General features: G+C 43.7%; 1 protein-coding gene across 1 annotated transcript in view; it reads right to left on the minus strand.

Moving 5' to 3' along the window:
• Positions 1 to 17,560, minus strand: part of LOC126248183 (histone-lysine N-methyltransferase 2D-like) — a 100,295-nt gene extending 82,735 nt beyond the window's left edge. The window contains exon 1 of the mRNA XM_049948956.1: positions 17,487 to 17,560. Within this exon, the coding sequence (XP_049804913.1) occupies positions 17,487 to 17,505 (19 nt within the window). The 5' untranslated portion in view covers positions 17,506 to 17,560. The remainder of the gene's footprint in view (positions 1 to 17,486) is intronic.
• Positions 17,561 to 17,934: the final 374 nt, after the last annotated feature.

A 17,934-nucleotide genomic window follows, 5' to 3' on the forward strand; every position in this document is an offset into this window, starting at 1 on the left:
CGCTTCAAACAACAAAGCGTCGACACACGCGAAAAACATTGCCAGAGCTCAGAAGTTCATGTGAAGTGTGGCGTGGATTAATGAGGTCACATTGGCACCAAATTTCGCCAAAATTTTTCCCAATGCCACAGTGGACGTGATACACGATGGGAACGTGTTCCGAGCCCCCCCCCCCCCCCCCTACCCCATTACCCACATCTAACCCACTTCTCTTGACGCTTCTGCAATGGAGGTCAGGACCCCGACAGATATCACTGAAATCACGCGGTTTGCTTTGGCAGGCTGAGAAAAACATTTCACTCAGCAGCGCTAGGTATCGCCATGAAGGGACCTCAGTTATGTTATAAAGGGCGTCCCTTGGAACGTTCACTTACACACTCTTGCGGTCGAAAACGACAGTTTGCGGTGCTATGTCCAATAGAGGGTTTTTCTTGATAACATTTGTAAGGCTGTAGCCGAAGTAGCACAGGGTATTTATGCTTTTTCCACCCCTTCTGTTTCTATTTCGCGCCCCTCTGTGCCGTTATGACGATGTGCGGAGCAGGGTGGGGGTGAGGGAAGTGTTTGCGAAATTTGACAGGTGTATGAATAAAACGACAGATGGTCCTTCTAAGAACCACAAGTTCGGCAATACTTTCGGTGTCACCTAAGCACCTTTGTTGAGCATTTGAAAAATGTACCTGTACAGAGATAACCCCTGGCTGATTCCCAGGCACACAATTTAGTAGTGCTACACTGCTGATCTACTTAACTCCTGCTTATGGGCATGCGCGATCTGAAGGGTCTCAAAGGGTTGCCTGCCGGCAGGCGCATAGGAAACGGTGAAGTGCTGTCTCTGTACAGGTACCTTTTTCAGTTCTCAATAAACGAGTGCAGATGACCCAGAATGGAGGGTCTTAGAGGGACCATTTATTCATGCATGTGTCCATGTCGCAAACCTCTCACCCTGACCAACTTCCCCTCGTGATCGCACCACAGGAGGCCACAAATAGGAGGAATAGAAAAGTATAAACATCCTTTGCTGCTTCATATCGCGTTCAAATTTCAAAGAATAGATTTTAAGTGACCCTAGTGATTCCATCGTGTATACCAGACCAAAAATTGAGGATCGTCGTATATTCCTACGGGGTCATATCACGTACATTGTGGTTGCAGCCTCAAACGATGCCCCTAGAGACAGAGTCAATTGTATGGGAGATGTCAGTAATGTTAAAGTTTATCAATATCGTCGTTCTGTTCCACATTGCACTGCAAACAGTCATATTAGATTGCGAAATGTGTTAAATGGACGTCCCATGGGTAGGGGTGATATCATTAACGTCCTTTATGTCACCTCCTCAGGCATTTTCGTCACGATTCTGAGCAGCGACGTGCCCAAACTGTTTTTCTCGGCCATTCATAAGCAAAATGTGTGATTTCAGTGCTGGATGTCTCAATTCTGACCTCCATCGCAGAGGCGTCAGGAGAAATAGTGAGATGTTTGTAATGGGGGGGAGGGGGAGGGGGGGTGGGCGACCTTCCCATCGGGTGACACGTCCAGTCCACGGCAGCGTTTGGCAGAGTTTTGGAGAAATTTGATGCCAATGTGACCTCTCTTACCCACATTACAACTCAGAATAACTTCTGAGCCTTAGCCTTTTTTTGCATGTGTCGATACGTTGCTGTTCATAGCGTCGCCAAGCTCGACAGTGACTTCGCAAGGCACCACCCGTTTTAAAAAATTACAGAGGAAAGCTATAGTCACCTTTCAGCTAAATTTCAAGCTTCTCTGACGCAATGGGGGACAAGGACAGAGTTCCAAGGAAATGACCCTTTACTACTTCTGCACCGTGTAATTACAAGTGTTACAGATATCTACGTTATTTGTTTCATCAGTAGTTCTTTTCTGAATAAAAACAGACATTTCAGTTCGAAGCGTGTTCTGCAATCAGCTTCAAAAGTAGCAAACAGTTGCCTAGTGGCATTATCGCGTACGCCCACACCACCAGGGAACATTTTGTGTATGTAATGTTAGGAAAAGGGAAAAGTTAGAAAGGGAGCATCAAGTAATCACAATTATTACCAAGTTGCGCAGTGTTGCTATTGGGAAACTACTTGTATGGCAGCTACAAGGAAAGTGAAAGGAATATGACAGCTATTAGAGTATGCAGAGCGCTACGTTAGGAAAGGAAAAGAGAAGGTTCTCAAACGATCCTGCCACTGATAGATCACGAAAGAACTGTTCCCCGAAAGCTTTCGAATCAGTATTTCGTTATTAACGCTGATGCCTTCAGACACCTCATAAAAAGGCCTACAGAAAGCGTCACAATCTGTCGTTCTTACCACTTACCTGATCTTTCTTTTCTGACTTGTAAATAACAGTATGCCGACCTTTCTCCTCTGACACGCCGTTCCTAGGAGTAAGCCGATCTTATTCTTCTGACTTAGGAAAAGCCTTTGTCTGTCAATGGAGACGAGAACAGAGTACAATCATGAAGACACCAAATAATCTGCTAAAACTTGATTCTTGTTGGCTGCGATTGAATACAGTATCCTTCAGCTCTAGCTGGCCACCGCATGTACCGGTCTGGTCAGTTGAGCAATTGAAACTATGAGTTTTCAGAGTTTTCAAAAGACGTCAGCGTAGACTTGAAGCAACAGCTACCAAGGCACACTGCCAGACACGTAAATTTCAGCATTATATAAAGCCTTGGCACTTTTATTCTACAGTTCAGGACTAACATTCTAGAGGAATTAAATTGAAATCCCTGCCGACAATTCAGATTAATTTTCCGACGTTTCCCCGTATCTGTAAAGACGAACGCCTAGATCGCCTAGATAGCCCTTTCGGAAAGGCCATGACCGTTCTGCAACCCATACTTGTCCTGTAAGACTTTTCTTAGTCTTCAGTCACCTCGTCATCCGCTGGACCCATTTTCCTTTTACTGTCAACAATTCGACAGGCTCTCACCTGACTTCCTTATTTTCATACTTTTAATGGCAGGTGATCTGGTTTTGTTATGAATTATTCCTGCTGATCGTATCTCCCACTCATTAAGGAAATAGGCCCTGTAGCGTGTATCCTCCATTTTAACGAATCATACCTACTGAAGATTGTCGTGAGAACAGCACATCGTATAGAGTCTGCGTTCCTAAAGCTCCACGAGACGTCGAAATCATCTTCGATTGCAAAGAGTTCGGGTTGATCTTGGATCATTCCCTGAATGCAGAAATAAAAGTTATTTGAACGAACATTAGCTCTAAGAATAGTTCACATAATTATCCTTAACGTTTCCTTTTAATATTTAAAGGTTTCATAAGATTGCGCATGCTTAAATGTAATTAGCATGTATTCATTCCAAGCAGCGAATAATGTGTGAACAATTATTCGGTTCAACTGTTATTCAACACAGTTTTCAGTGCTAGAAGATCTGACGAGTAGGTAAGTACTTAACTTACTTGCAGGAAATGGCTCCATCAAGTCGCTGCGAAGTACTACTCGATTTTAGCACGGCTACATACTGGCTTGACAAATCAGTTTTACGTGGTTTTGAATATTCGTTTGTGCGACTTCAAAGCTATTCGGCAGTGGGCTGCAGTGTTAGCGCAGTTCAAAGGAAGAGTACTGAAGTTGGAATAAATTAAAGACGAATGAAATTTATTCCAAGCACTGAAATGGCATACACATATTATGAGAAATATTGGCAACGGAAAAATAGAAGTTTTTCTCCTGACGTGTATCGAAAGGCTACATTACGTGATCATTTCACTGATAACTTTTATAATTGTATGAATATTTGATAGCTGCAACAGCAGCAGTAGTACTTAAAATAACTGGAGGCTGAGATTTAATAGCAGGTAAAAACGTGGAGCCCGTTAGCTCTGTACAGCTGACGTGTGGTGTATCAGTTTCTGATACGGCGTCATGATCCTAACACGTGTGTATTGCCTCATAACACAACAGATTAATAGCAATGCCTCCAATTCCATTGTGGTAGTCGTTCACTTTCCAGTTAACATGATGTAATCACGATACTCCACGTCCATCTAATAGACTTTCGCCAGACTAGTTACTCCTAGGCTCTAGTTTTATGTTGAGTCTAGTGGTACTTGGAAAGGACTGCCTTCTTCTTGCATAATAAATAAGTGGAGCAGCACCCTTCACTTGGGCGAAGGCTCCTGCACGATGTCATCAACAGATACCACCGCTGCTTCTCCAAGGATCTGAGTCTCTCTTGTACGAAACACGCTTCAGTTATTGCAAGCTTTATCGTAACTTTGAACGGAATGGACAGTGTCTTGAAAGGAGGATATAAGATGAACATCGACAAAAGCAAAACGAGGAGAATGGAACGCAGTCGAATTAAGTCGGGTAACGCTGAGGGAATTAGATTAGGAAATGAGACACAGCGGAAAAGGAGTTTTACTATTTGGGGAGCAAAATAACTGATGATGGTCGAAGCAGAGGGGATATAAAATGTAGACTGGCAATGGCAAGGAAAACGTTTCTGAAGAAGAGAAATTTGTTAACATCGAGTATAGATTTAAGTGTCAGGAAGTCGTTTCTGAAAGTATTTGTATTGAGTGCAGCCATGTTTGGAAGTGAAAAATGGACGATAAATATTTTGGACATGAAGAGAATAGAAGCTTTCGAAATGTGGTGCTACAGAAGAATGCTGACGATTAGATGGGTAGATCACATAACGAATGAGGAGGTATTGAATAGGATTGGGGAGAAGAGAAGTTTGTGGCACAACTTGACTAGAAGAAGGGATCGGGTGGTAGGACATGTTCTGAGGCATCAAGGGATCACCAATTTAGTATTGGAGGGCAGCGTGGAGGGTAAAAATCGTAGAGGGAGACCAAGAGATGAATACACTAAGCAGATTCAAAAGGATGTTGGTTGCAGTAGGTCCTGGGAGATGAAGAAGCTTGCGCAGGATAGAGTAACGTGGAGAGCTGCATCAAACCAATCTCAGGACTGAAGACCACAACAACAACAACACCCGAACTTTTTTGATCAAAAGTTTTGTGATTTGCTGTACTTCACATATATGTAGACTATTCTTTTGTAATTCAGGTCTTTGGTGTTTGTTCCATGTTAGCATTCAATGAATCGAATTTTTGCCAGCGAATTTCAGCGTCAGTATTAGTATTAGAATACTGGTCTCTGCCAAGCGATTCTGGCGTCTAAAAACATTACGTTTTCAGATGTAAACTTTCAAATTATCAGTGTTAAGCATCAGAAAAACCACAAATTCAAATTCCTGGATGCTTGCACTAGCCGGCCGGAGTGGCCGCGCGGTTAAAGGCGCTTCAGTCTGGAACCGCACGACCGCTACGGTCGCAGGTTCGAATCCTGCCTCGGGCATGGATGTGTGTGATGTCCTTAGGTTAGTTAGGTTTAAGTAGTTCTAAGTTCTAGGGGACTTATGACCACAGCAGTTGAGTCCCATAGTGCTCAGAACCATTTGAACCATTTTGATGCTTGCACTGCATCGACTTCGATTTCACAAATATTTACTTGACTGGGTAGGAAACAAGGCAACTCAGGGGTGAGTCATTGGAGATCTCGCAATGTAGCTAGTGTGATTATTGTTATAGTCACCTTCATTGCGTTTCTAACTCCAGCTTCAACTTCTCCCTCCTTACTACAGCAATATCTATGTCCGCAAGTGTTCCAGTTCTAATTACGGTTGCCTTCTTTATGATGGGATGTAAACGTTATGCGTTTTTTTGGAGTATAAAGGATCATTAACGTTAAAAGCTACGATGAAGCAAGGAATGGTTATTAGGATTTAACATGCGACGACGACTTCATTAGCGCAGGAGAGTAAGCTTGGCCAGGGGAAGGAAACTAGCCGTCTGTTTTCAAAGGAACCATACCGGTTTTCGCTTTAAGTGATTTAGGAAAACCACGGAAAATCTAAAACTGGATTTCAAGCCTAGGATTTGAACCATCTTCCTGATACGAGTTTAGTGTCTTATGACTGCGCCACCTACCTAAATTAAAATTTACAAGTATTGTCTAAAGTATAATGGCAATCGCGGTACGCCGTACATTTTGAAACAGCTAGTACCGTTTTTACTACTATATCTTGTATATTACGTCTTACTGAATTTGGTATTCAGTTAGTTCACTTTAGCAGCAGGAAAATTTCGAATTTAAGGTCTCATCAGGTATGGAATTTCGTGGAACATGCAATGATTGCCAATAGCCGTGCTTCGTAACCCAAATGGAAGATCCACTGTTGCTATCTGAGGTGGCATCGGGTCAGGAAAACGTACACACCGTACACACTTAGGGGTGTGTTAGGGTTTTGGACTCCATCTGATGGTAGGCTGGTGGACGAGCACCTGCAGCATGAGCACATCCCACATCTAGAAGGGCCAGCTCGCTCCCTTGACTTAAATCCGATCCAGCATGCATACAGAACTCTCGGCCAAAGGACTCTAGATCAACATCACCCTCAGACCATTACTGACCTACAGAGCCTGCTAGTCCAGCAGTGGGAGGCTTTTTTTCTAGCCAAAAAAATTGGCCCTAAGCACAATGGGACTTAATATCTGAGGTCATCAGTCCCCTAGACTTAGAACTACTTAAACCTAACTAACATATGGACATCACACACATCCATACCCGAGGCAGGAATCGAACCTGCGACCGTAACAGCAGCGCGGTTCCGGACTGAAGCGCCTAGAACCGCTCGGCCATCTAGGCCGGTCTTCTAGCCAAGCTGGACCGACGCATTCACTGCATGGACAACTGTTTCGTATTTCATATAGCAGTAAGAGGGCACCATAACGTGTTCTGATATTCAGTATGTCGCCGCCGGAAGGACACCATACTCAGTAACTGCTCTTGTAGTGTCACCCACGACCCCTGCTATGTCGCTTTTGCTGTTTCTTGGCTATCTACATACAAGGAAACAAAATGACGAGCTAAGAACTGATTGTCGTCGTTACTACCCCAGCAGCAAATATGGGCGTGTTTCTTTGTGAAGCAGTGGAGTGGCCATGTATTCTTACAAGGTGAAACGGCATCCTCCTGATACAAGGCATCGTATGTATTAAGCTGCACTATATGGCGTTATATAAACTTATAACACCTAATGGCGTCGCAAAACAGTGATGTATGCTTCATGGTGAAGTGATATACATCAAGTAATGAGTCTCAAGGACTGTGAGGCAATACGAGAAAAAACAATCATTGTATACAACAGCACGAATGGGTAAGATGTGTTCCCGTGCCCGGGTTCCCGGGATCGATTCCCGGCGGTGTCAGGATTTACTGTGCCTCGTGATGACTGGGTGTTGTGTGATGTCCTTAGGTTAGTTAGGTTTAAGTAGTTCTAAGTTCTAGGGGACTGATGACCATAGATGTTAAGTCCCATAATGCTCAGAGCCATTTGATAAGATGTGAAATAGTCTCTTGGTGGTGAAACTCCTTTATATATCATCAAACTCAAGCCAACTTTGCGAAATTGGAAGAATAGTACTCTTTACCAATGAGGATCACGTCAGGTATAAACTGCCTATGTACGACACGACACTCAGCACCGATTCACAAAGTCTTGGATTCTAGTTGATAGAAGCGTCGCATTGGTTTAAGGGAGTATATATGTAACGGAAAAAAATTCGCAACACTAAGAAGGAGTTGCGCAACATAAAAATTGGTATGCGTGTTCCTACCTCTGAAATATGTCGTCTATTCAAATTTAGCGCCAGTCGCATAAACGTGGCGCTAGAAGCAACACTATGGGAATGCAAATCTGATCTGTTTTAAATACGTGCTTTACTGGTCGTGAGCTTTAGTTACCTTTGAAATTGAATGTGGCGAGTTGATGTTAGTTAAGAATGCCTTTAAGGCGACAAAGACCCCATTATTAAAACCTCACTGAGTTGGAACGAGGTCGTCTAATAGGGCTACGAGAAGCTGGATGTTTCTTCTCCGACATTGCAGAAAGACGTGGCAGGAATGGACCCACTGTACATGATTCCTCGCAGCGATGGTCGCGAGAATGTATGATCGCAAGAAGACAGCGCTCTGCACGGTCACGTGGCACAACCGAGAGGAAAGACCATCGTGTTCGGCGTATGGCTCTGGCGCATCGTACTGTATATGAAACAGCAGTTTGAGCAACAGTTGGCACCACACTGACAAAACGATCTGTTACAAGTCAGTTAGTTCAATGACACCTCCGATCCAGACGCCTTCCACTGACATCTACATCTACATCTACATGATTACTCTGCAATTCACATTCAAGTGCTTGGCAGAGGGTTCATCGAACCACAATCATACTATCTCCCTACCATTCCACTCCCGAACAGCGCGCGGGAAAAACGAACACCTAAACCTTTATGTTCGAGCTCTGATTTCTCTTATTTTATTTTGATGATCATTCCTACCTATGTAGGTCGGGCTCAACAAAATATTTTCGTATTCGGAAGAGAAAGTTGGTGACGGAAATAGATCTCGCCGCGACGAAAAACGTCTTTGCTTTAATGACTTCCATACCAACTCGCGTATCATATCTGCCACACTCTCTCCCCTATTACGCGATAATACAAAACGAGATACCCTTTTTTGCACCCTTTCGATGTCCTCCGTCAATCCCACCTGGTAAGGATCCCACACCGCGCAGCAATATTCCAACAGAGGACGAACGAGTGTAGTGTAAGCTGTCTCTTTAGTGGACTTGTTGCATCTTCTAAGTGTCCTGCCAATGAAACGCAACCTTTGGCTCGCCTTCCCCACAATATTGTCTGTGTGGTCTTTCCAACTGAAGTTGTTCGTAATTTTTACACCCAGGTACTTAGTTGAATTGGCAGCCTTGCGAATTGTACTATTTATCGAGTAATCGAATTCCAACGGATTTCTTTTGGAACTCATGTGGATCACCTCACACTTTTCGTTGTTTAGCGTCAACTGCCACCTGGCACACCATACAGCAATCTTTTCTAAATCGCTTTGCAACTGATACTGGTCTTCGGATGACCTTACTAGACGGTAAATTACAGCATCATCTGCGAACAACCTAAGAGAATTGCTCAGATTGTCACCCAAGTCATTTATATAGATCAGGAACAGCAGAGGTCCCAGAACGCTTCCCTGGGGAACACCTGATATCACTTCAGTTTTACTCGATGATTTGCCGTCTATTACTACGAACTGCGACCTTCCTGACAGGAAATCACGAATCCAGTCGCACGACTGAGACGATACCCCATAGGCCCGCAGCTTGATTAGAAGTCGCTTGTGAGGAGCGGTGTCAAAAGCTTTCCGGGATCTAGAAATACGGAATCAACTTGAGATCCACTGTCGATAGCAGCCATTACTTCGTGCGAATAAAGAGCTAGCTGCGTTGCACAAGAACGATGTTTTCTGAAACCATGCTGATTACGTATCAATAGATCGTTCCCTTCGAGGTGATTCATAATGTTTGAATACAGTATATGCTCCAAAACCCTACTGCAAACCGACGTCAATGATATAGGTCTGTAGTTCTATGGATTACTCCTACTACACTTCTTAAACACTGGTGCGACCTGCGCAATTTTCCAATCTGCAGGTACAGATTTATCGGTGAGCGAGCGGTTGTATATGATTGTTTAGTAGGGAGCTATTGTATCAGCGTAATGTGAAAGGAACCTAATCGGTATACAATCTGGACCTGGAGACTTGCCCGTATCAAGCGATTTGATTTGCTTCGCAACCCCTAAGGTATCTACTTCTAAGAAACTCATTCTAGCAGCTGTTCGTGCTTAAAATTCTGGATTATTCCATTCGCCTTCCCTGGTGAAGGAATTTCGGAAAACTGCGTTCAGCACCATTTCACCACCATTTCATCATTTCAGTACCATTTGCGACCTTAGTGGTGTCATTCGAGGGCTTACTGGAGGGCAGGGTGAAGGTCTGTAGCGTTTTCTGATGAAAACTGACTCCGCCTCAGTGGCAGTGACTACCGTGTGTTCGTTAGATGGTGGCCACTTGAGGGTGTGCAACCTACCTTGATCGATTCGATCACGAATCGGGCACATATGGGTTATCATCGGACGACAACTCCAGCATCATTCACAATCAGCATTAAGCGTCCCTATATTGACCGACCTAGTTCAAGAAGCGTGGAAATTCGTATCACAAACTGACACCCGGCACCTGTGCAACAGCCGGCCTGGGTGGCAGAGCGGTTGTAGGCACTACAGTCTGGAACCGCGCGACCGCTACGGTCGCAGGTTCGAATCCTGCCTCGGGAGCTTGGAAGGTAGGAGACGAGATACTGACAGAATTAAAACTGTGAGGACCGGTCGTGAGTCGTGCTTCGGTAGCTCAGATGGTAGAGCACTTGCCCGCGAAAGGCAAAGGTCCCGAGTTCGAGTCTCGGTCGGGCACACGGTTTTAATCTGCCAAGAACTTTCATTGGCCATAATGTTTTTTCTTATCAGTTTATACAGGATGATTCACTGCCCCTACCCCTGGGTTTTATGCAACCCTCAATACCTTCAAAAACGACACACGGGAGTGTCACATTCTCTCGCTCACTATATGCGAACCATTAGTTCTACATAAAATATGTGAAAGAGCTTTTGTAGAAAATTTATTGTAGAGTTAAATTTTTTACTGGCATTCATTTTCGCTGGACGCCATAGAGTTATTTAAAAATAACGTATAGAAGTGACCTTAATATGCGTATTTCTTGAATATTTGAAAACTGTGACCTCTAACGGAAACGTATCGCAGTAAAACGTTAAATAAGTACATTACATTAAATTTCCTACAAAAATGACAAATGGCTCTGATCACTATTAGACTTAACTTCTGAGGTCATCAGTTCCCTAGAACATAGAACTACTTAAACCTAACTAACCTAAGGACATCACACACATCCATGCCCGAGGCGGGATTCGAACCTGCGACCGTAGCGGTCGCGCGGTTCCAGACTGTAGCGCCTAGAACCGCTGACCCACCCCGGCCGGCCTATGAGTTTTGTATATGGGTCTTCGGCGCATCATATGGAACTTAGGAAAACCGTTTGAATTGTGGGTACATTTCCAGACGCATGTAGAAACAGGTGCAACTTTGTCTGGCAATTTTCCATTTCAAACCTCCTTGCTGCTGCTTGCTTGTCAAAGCCGAAACAGAAACGTCGGTCGTTCATACTTCATAATGATAAACAGCCCTAGTCACGGAAGAAATAATCTAGTTAATTAACGTCCTTCGATTTATATAATAATGGTAATAATAATACCTGACCTTTTCTTGTCTGGTGATGCCTCGATACTTCTTAAAACACCCTACTGTCGGACGAATGTGTCTGTAGAAACTACTAGAAGTTGTCATTAGAGGCCGGCCGGTGTGGCCAAGCGGTTCTAGGCGCTACAGTCTGGAACCGCGCGACCGCTACGGTCGCAGGTTCGAATCCTGCCTCGGGCATGGATGTGTGTGATGTCCTTAGGTTAGTTAGGTTTAAGTAGTTCTAAGTTCTAGGGGACTGATGACCTCAGAAGTTAAGTCCCATAGTGATCAGAGCCATTTGTCATTAGAGTGAATACACATTAAAAAAACCAAACACTTTTGTTCAGACTGACTGACGAAATCTCACCCACAAAATAAATGCTTTTCTTAACGAAGTGTTCAAAATGGTTCAAATGGCTCTGAGCACTATGGGACTTAAATTCTAAGGTCATCAGTCCCCTAGAACTTAGAACTACTTAAACCTAACCAACCTAAAGTCATCACACACACCCATGCCCGAGGCAGGATTCGAACCTGCGACCGTAGCGGTAGCGCGGTTCCAGACTGTAGCGCCTAGAACCGCTCGGCCACCCAGGCCGGCTAACGAAATGTGGTTTTACAGTTTACTTAAGCTTGTGCTCACACTGTCTGCCATCGAATGCAAGACAAATTTCAAATCATCGTTCGAGAGAGAGATGGACAGATGAAAACACATTGTATGATAGCTGCTTTATGTTGTGTCGATTCGACGGCGCGTATCGTCTGGCGTAGTTGGGGCTTCACGATAGACTGCATCTTTCATTGTTCCCTATAGAAAGAAATCAAGAGGAGAGAAATCAGGGGAACTAGCCGGTCATTGTACTGAAGCATTTCGGTCTATTTCACGGTCAGGAAACTTTTCGTTTAGAATATGCGTTGAAGAGTGAGCTGAGCAATAGACTTGTTGAGGAACCGATGACCTCAGCAGTTTGGTCCTATAAGACCTTACCAGAAAAGAGACTTGTTGTAACAAAGACATTGTCGCTGAACCAGTGTTACATCTTCTAGAAAAACATGTGGAATTTTCGTAAGTGTGCATACGTGTTATCATTTAACACCCTTGGGTTGACGTAAGGTCCCAAAATGGAGGTTCTAACCCGGCCGCACTATACGTTGACGCTACACTGTCGTTCGTGTTGTACCTGTCGAAGCTAGCGTGGGTTTTGAGCTGCCCAGTAGTGCATATTACGTAAATGCACTTTACGTGGTTCGTAAAATGTGCTTCGTCGATAAAGAGCACGCTTTGGAAGAACGTTGTGTCATCTCCCAGGCGCTGCAGAGCAAACCGACAACATTCTGTGCTATGGTCGAAATCAAGTCCTTCGAGTGCCTCATTTAGAGATAGGGGTGGAATTTATGTCGCTATAAGATGCGAATGCCACTTGCCTGGCTGATCCCACACTCCTTGGCAATGCGTTTCGTGCCACCGTGCGGACTGATAAGTGTGTCGTAGCCAGAACAGCTTCTTTATATGCTCTGTCAGTTGCAGTCTTCCTTCTCGGCCTCTCTTTGACATTCAAGCTGCCTATTCACACTAGTGACCTCATAATTCGGGCAATTGCCTGTCGCGACGGACAGCGACGATCGGGTTCGCCGTCCTTATACCGCCGCACTGTTTCGACATCATTTCTTTGGCATTCGCCGTATAAAAGTAGCATGTCTACCTTTTCCTCGTTCGGCTCAGTAGCTGAGCGGTCAGAGCGGCGGATTTCTAGATTGGAGCATTAGAGGCAGAGTAGAAAAAAAAAAAAAAAAAAAGGCCGCTCGGGATTAGCCGAGCGGTCTAGGGCGCTGCAGTCATGGACTGTGCGGCTGGTCCCGGCGGAGGTTCGAGTCCTCCCTTGGGCATGTGTGTGTGTTTGTCCTTAGGATAATTTAGGTTAAGTCGTGTGTAAGCTTAGGAACTGATGACCTTAGCAGTTGAGCTCCATAAGATTTCATACACATTTGAACATTGTAAAAAAAAGAAAGATCGTGATATTTGGGTAAGTGATTTAGGGAAATAATCCCAAACAGCACAAAGAGCTAGATGAATTTTGATTTTGTAATTGAGTAAGTATATCGATGGATCCTGAAAGTATATCAATGTTATTTTCTTAGAAATGGTTCCCACAAGATCTTTGAATGACGCAACATTCTGCTACGAATGATGTACCAATACTCCATATTTAATTCAATTAAGGAATATGCAATATCATTTTGAACAAAGCCTACATTTACGAACAAGTATCTAGAGAACTTCTGCGCCCTAGTTCGTTGTCCATCCACGTATAACCTAGTTAGAGGATTACTATGGTTGTTATAAACGAAGAAGACATCATACTTTACAGTAAACGCTTCACTATGAGTGACTAAATCTCTGCGCCTGGAGCTAGGTAATGTGCTGAGTCGGCCCAATAGAATACCTTGCTTTAGCATCTGCAGTGAGATATGCTATCACTACGTTGCTTGTTGTTGTTGTTGTGGTCTTCAGTCCTCAGACTGGTTTGATGCAGCTCTTCATGCTACTCTATCCTGTGCAAGCTTCTTCATCTCCCAGTACTTACTGCAGCCTACATCCTTCTGAATCTGCTTAGTGTATTCATCTACTGGTCTCCCTCTACCATTTTTACCCTCCACGCTGCCCTCCAATACTAAATTGGTGATCCCTTGATGCCTCAGAGCATGTCCTACCAACCGATCCCTTCTTTTAGTCAACCTGTGTCACAAACTCCTCTTCTCCCCAATTCTATTCAATACATCCTCATTAGTTATGTGATCTACCCATCTAATCTTCAGCATTCTTCTGTAGCACCACATTTCGAAAGCTTCTATTCTCTTCTTGTCTAAACTATTTATCGTCTACGTTCCTAAAATAACATATTTCCAGAATGCCTTCTGTTAAAACCTACACTTCTAAGCAAACGCAGAAAACTACAGACGAGTTCCTCTGATACTCGTGCACCCAGCGCTGTCCACGTGGCTGAGATATTCACCCTGACTCCGTCAGTCTAAGCGGCAATACCACCCAAGGCCAAGCGTTGCTTTACATGCAAATCACTGCCGCAAGGACGCGACAGGCTAACCCGAGAACACCGAAAAATCCTTGACGACACCTAATTGTTTACACTGAACTCTAAGTGGCTTTAACGTTACTCTACTTAAGAGTCAAATTACTGAAATTTGCACCCACGACTAGCAATTTATTTTTACGAGGCAAGTGTTCAACGATAAACGCCTTTTTCGCTATTCTGCTATGCGGAAGTTCATGAGTCACAGGCTAACATGATCTGAACTAAGCACATGATTATTTTCACCGTTTCGTTAGGTTTAAAAACCCGCCTGCTTCGTCACAGAAGTATATTCGGAGTTAAATAAAACAACAATCGTTAAAGTTTAGAAATGACCAAAAGCTCCAGTAGCTTCATTTTAATTTCTTAGTTTTGTGTCTAGTATATGTCCAAAACAGCATATAATTCACATCTCCCGGGTCAAAATTGAACAATAAAAATTCATAATGTAAACAAGCAACCAGTAATGAGTGTTGTTGATAAATAAGAAATACTGGAAGTATATGCTTCACTGATGTCAAGTGTAGTCTTCAAGCAACATCATTTTCTTTTTTTTAAAAAAAGTATTTGGATTTAGTTCTTGAATACTATTTCCACTACATAATTCATTCTCGTCTACCATCCAGAATCGTCGTTCGATGCTATAATTGTGCTATTTATGAAAAACGAGGCAGACGGCATCTGCATAATCAAGTCTCACGGTCGCACTTCAGAGTGGAGGAGACAATAAACCGCTGTGTCGAATCTGAGACGTTGAAGGACCACATGGCTGAAGCTGTATCTGGTATCCAACGTGGGAAGCAACTCGCATGTTTCAAGTTTCTCGGCTTCGCATTCTGCAGCATTGCATCACAGCACACGGTGCGTTGCGTAATTCGTGACTTACGCAACTTTTTTTATGAGTTCGCTTTTTAGCACGCTGTAATTTAAAGAGCCAAAAAGGTCGAATTTGTTTCGCATAAAGAGAGCACTCGATTATCAAGTTCAGAGGTGGGTAAGCGGGGTGTATCCTTCCAAAGGCCGGCTCCTTAACAAGTACTTACGACATAAATAGCATAAGAAGTTCGGAAAGTCGGTGACTACTGTCCACTGCTTTCACACACTATTTCTAAGAAACGGAGCTACTACAGAATCATACAACTGTATCCCATAAATTTATGGAAATAATTGTTAAATCTTATGTAAATTTATTGATTGCATCTGTGGTTTTTTCCACTACTTACTTATAGTACTTGTTACAACCAATAATAATAAAGAAAATAAGATCCAACCAATTAAGGAAGCTAGGTTTTAATCAAAATGAACTGAAACTAAGAAGATAAATAGGGCGAAACAGGACACATTAAAAACTTTTTAACGTTCGAACATCTTCAAACTTATTTTAGAAACATAGTTCTATGTAATCTTGCGTAAGCATATTCATATTTATCTATCTCGTTACTCCCGATGTACGGAAATAGTATGGAAAAGGCTTTTATTTTGAAAATTATTGTTATCAGTTACACTCTCTGTATTCAACTCAAAATGAGTGTATTTTATGTTTAGATACTGATAGCGGAATCGTCGGATATTCTAGTATTCTTTAACCTAGTATAATATTTCTGTTAAATAAAGTGCATCATAATTTTGATTATGCCGAATCGTTCGATGCGTGTACCATAGAGTTCTACTACACCCTGATTCTAATTTATGCTCGACCCTGTTTCACTAAACACTCCCCAGTATTTGATGTCAATAACTAACATTTATTATTTAGAACTGAAAAGGCAACACGATATAAAATCCATTCAGGGGGAAAACTCAAAGCAGTAAGTTCACAGTAACGTCAGTTATACCAATAATTGACACTTACACCAAAATCATTCCCACCGAAATAATTCAGACAAGGTCTATGAACGAAAGCAACATAAATACAAGAACAGAAACAAAACAGAATGCAATTCCTCTCATATGGACAAAAGTTAACTGTTGGTTGGTCTTTTTAAATTTTTCGTTGCGCGCAAAGCGTATAATTTTAAAGAAAAATGTTGATGAGGTCTTTTAGGGATAATTATGCAGTGTCGAAAATGCTTTTGTTTGAATGGACTGACAGCTTTTCTTTGCCTGAAACATAATTTCACATTTACGGTCTCCTTCACAAGCTATTTTATAAATTTATGAAAGCGCAACTTGTACCGAAACAGACAATTGTGCTACGTATCAATGGCACTTGAAAGATGTAGTGGAGACATTGTACGAGAAAATAAGATAACGCGTTCATATTTTTCCGTGAAAGTAAAAACAAGTAACTGTGTAATTGCTTCATTGTATTTCTATCACGAGACAAGCACTAGTACGAAATTCCAAGTTTGTGACAGTACTAGAGGACTGTGGAAGAGTAGTCTGAAAGGAAAAAGAACGAAACAATCGCCACATTCTTGAAGAACTATGATAGTGTACTGTAATTGTTAATCCCGTGCAACGAGAGAACGGAGCTGTATGTGCCGTTTGAGCCTGTGGGCGTGACGTCGGAGGGGCCTCGGCCTTCGTATCGCTGTCGAGGCCCGCAGCTGACGCCGCCCAAGGACCTAGCCACACTTTGCAACCTAACGGACCAACGCACGCGGCGCCGGTGAAAGTAACCGGCGCGGGCCTTCCGCCTACACCTAGATTTAAGCCATTGTCTCCTAAAAACGTCTCGTGCACTCCGTGACGCCCTATCGCATAGTATCAGTTACTAGATATCTCACAAACCCGCGCCGGCGATTGCTTTGCAGAGAAAACTTAAAGGTTAAAACTAAGAAACAAAAGCAATATAACTCCTGTGATTCTTGAGTTTCTCCCGGAGTATTTGTTGATCGAACAGTCCACGGGTATACTGCCGGTTCATAGTGTCCAACGGGCACAATATTTCGCGCTGACGATGGCGACATATCTGATCGCCGAAACTGTTCAGTTATACGGTTACGCAGAATAGAACCAAAACGTTATTACAGTGGTAAGAACAAGTTAGTTGTGTCTTCATTTTATGGCGCCCTCAACGCAGGGTACTATCCACCAACGAAGCCGCAAAGGAGTAAACAGGGAAATATTTACCATAAGAGAAGGAGGAAGACACCGAAAGCATAAAAGGTATTGAACCCTGCAGCCTAAGTTACGAGCTCAGCGCGAACAGTAGGTGATTGCGAGGTGCGACTTACCTGCAATGAGGAGCCACATGTCTGCAGGGAGTGGCGCGGCCGGCGTGTAGCGATCTAGGCGCGGGGCGGCGCGCCCGCCGCTTTATAAGTCCGGAGAAAGGACGCCGGCGCAGGCCAAAGCCGCTACAGGCTGGAGGGGCACTCGCAGTCTCCCCGCCCCCCCTCCCCCCTTTTCCTTGCCGCCGCGAAGCCTTTGGGAAAACTCAGTTTCACTTTCGAGGCGACAGGCTCCAAATATCGGAAGCTCTGGTTATACGAGTAGAGCGTTTCCTTCCGCCGCCGAAGCGGAGTCTGCCGCATCGGACCAGCTGACGATGTACCGTTAACAGAGGTCGACAGGCTGTCACCGCATGCGGTGACCCTCGCTCCTTCCCCCCGTTTCGCGACATAGCAGCAGTACCCAAGTGGACTTTCCGACCGTCGCGTCTCTGAGCCTGTTGTAGGTGTC

The sequence above is a fragment of the Schistocerca nitens genome, chromosome 3, assembly GCF_023898315.1.
Source record: "Schistocerca nitens isolate TAMUIC-IGC-003100 chromosome 3, iqSchNite1.1, whole genome shotgun sequence".
In the NCBI taxonomy this organism is placed as follows: Eukaryota; Metazoa; Arthropoda; class Insecta; order Orthoptera; family Acrididae; genus Schistocerca; species Schistocerca nitens.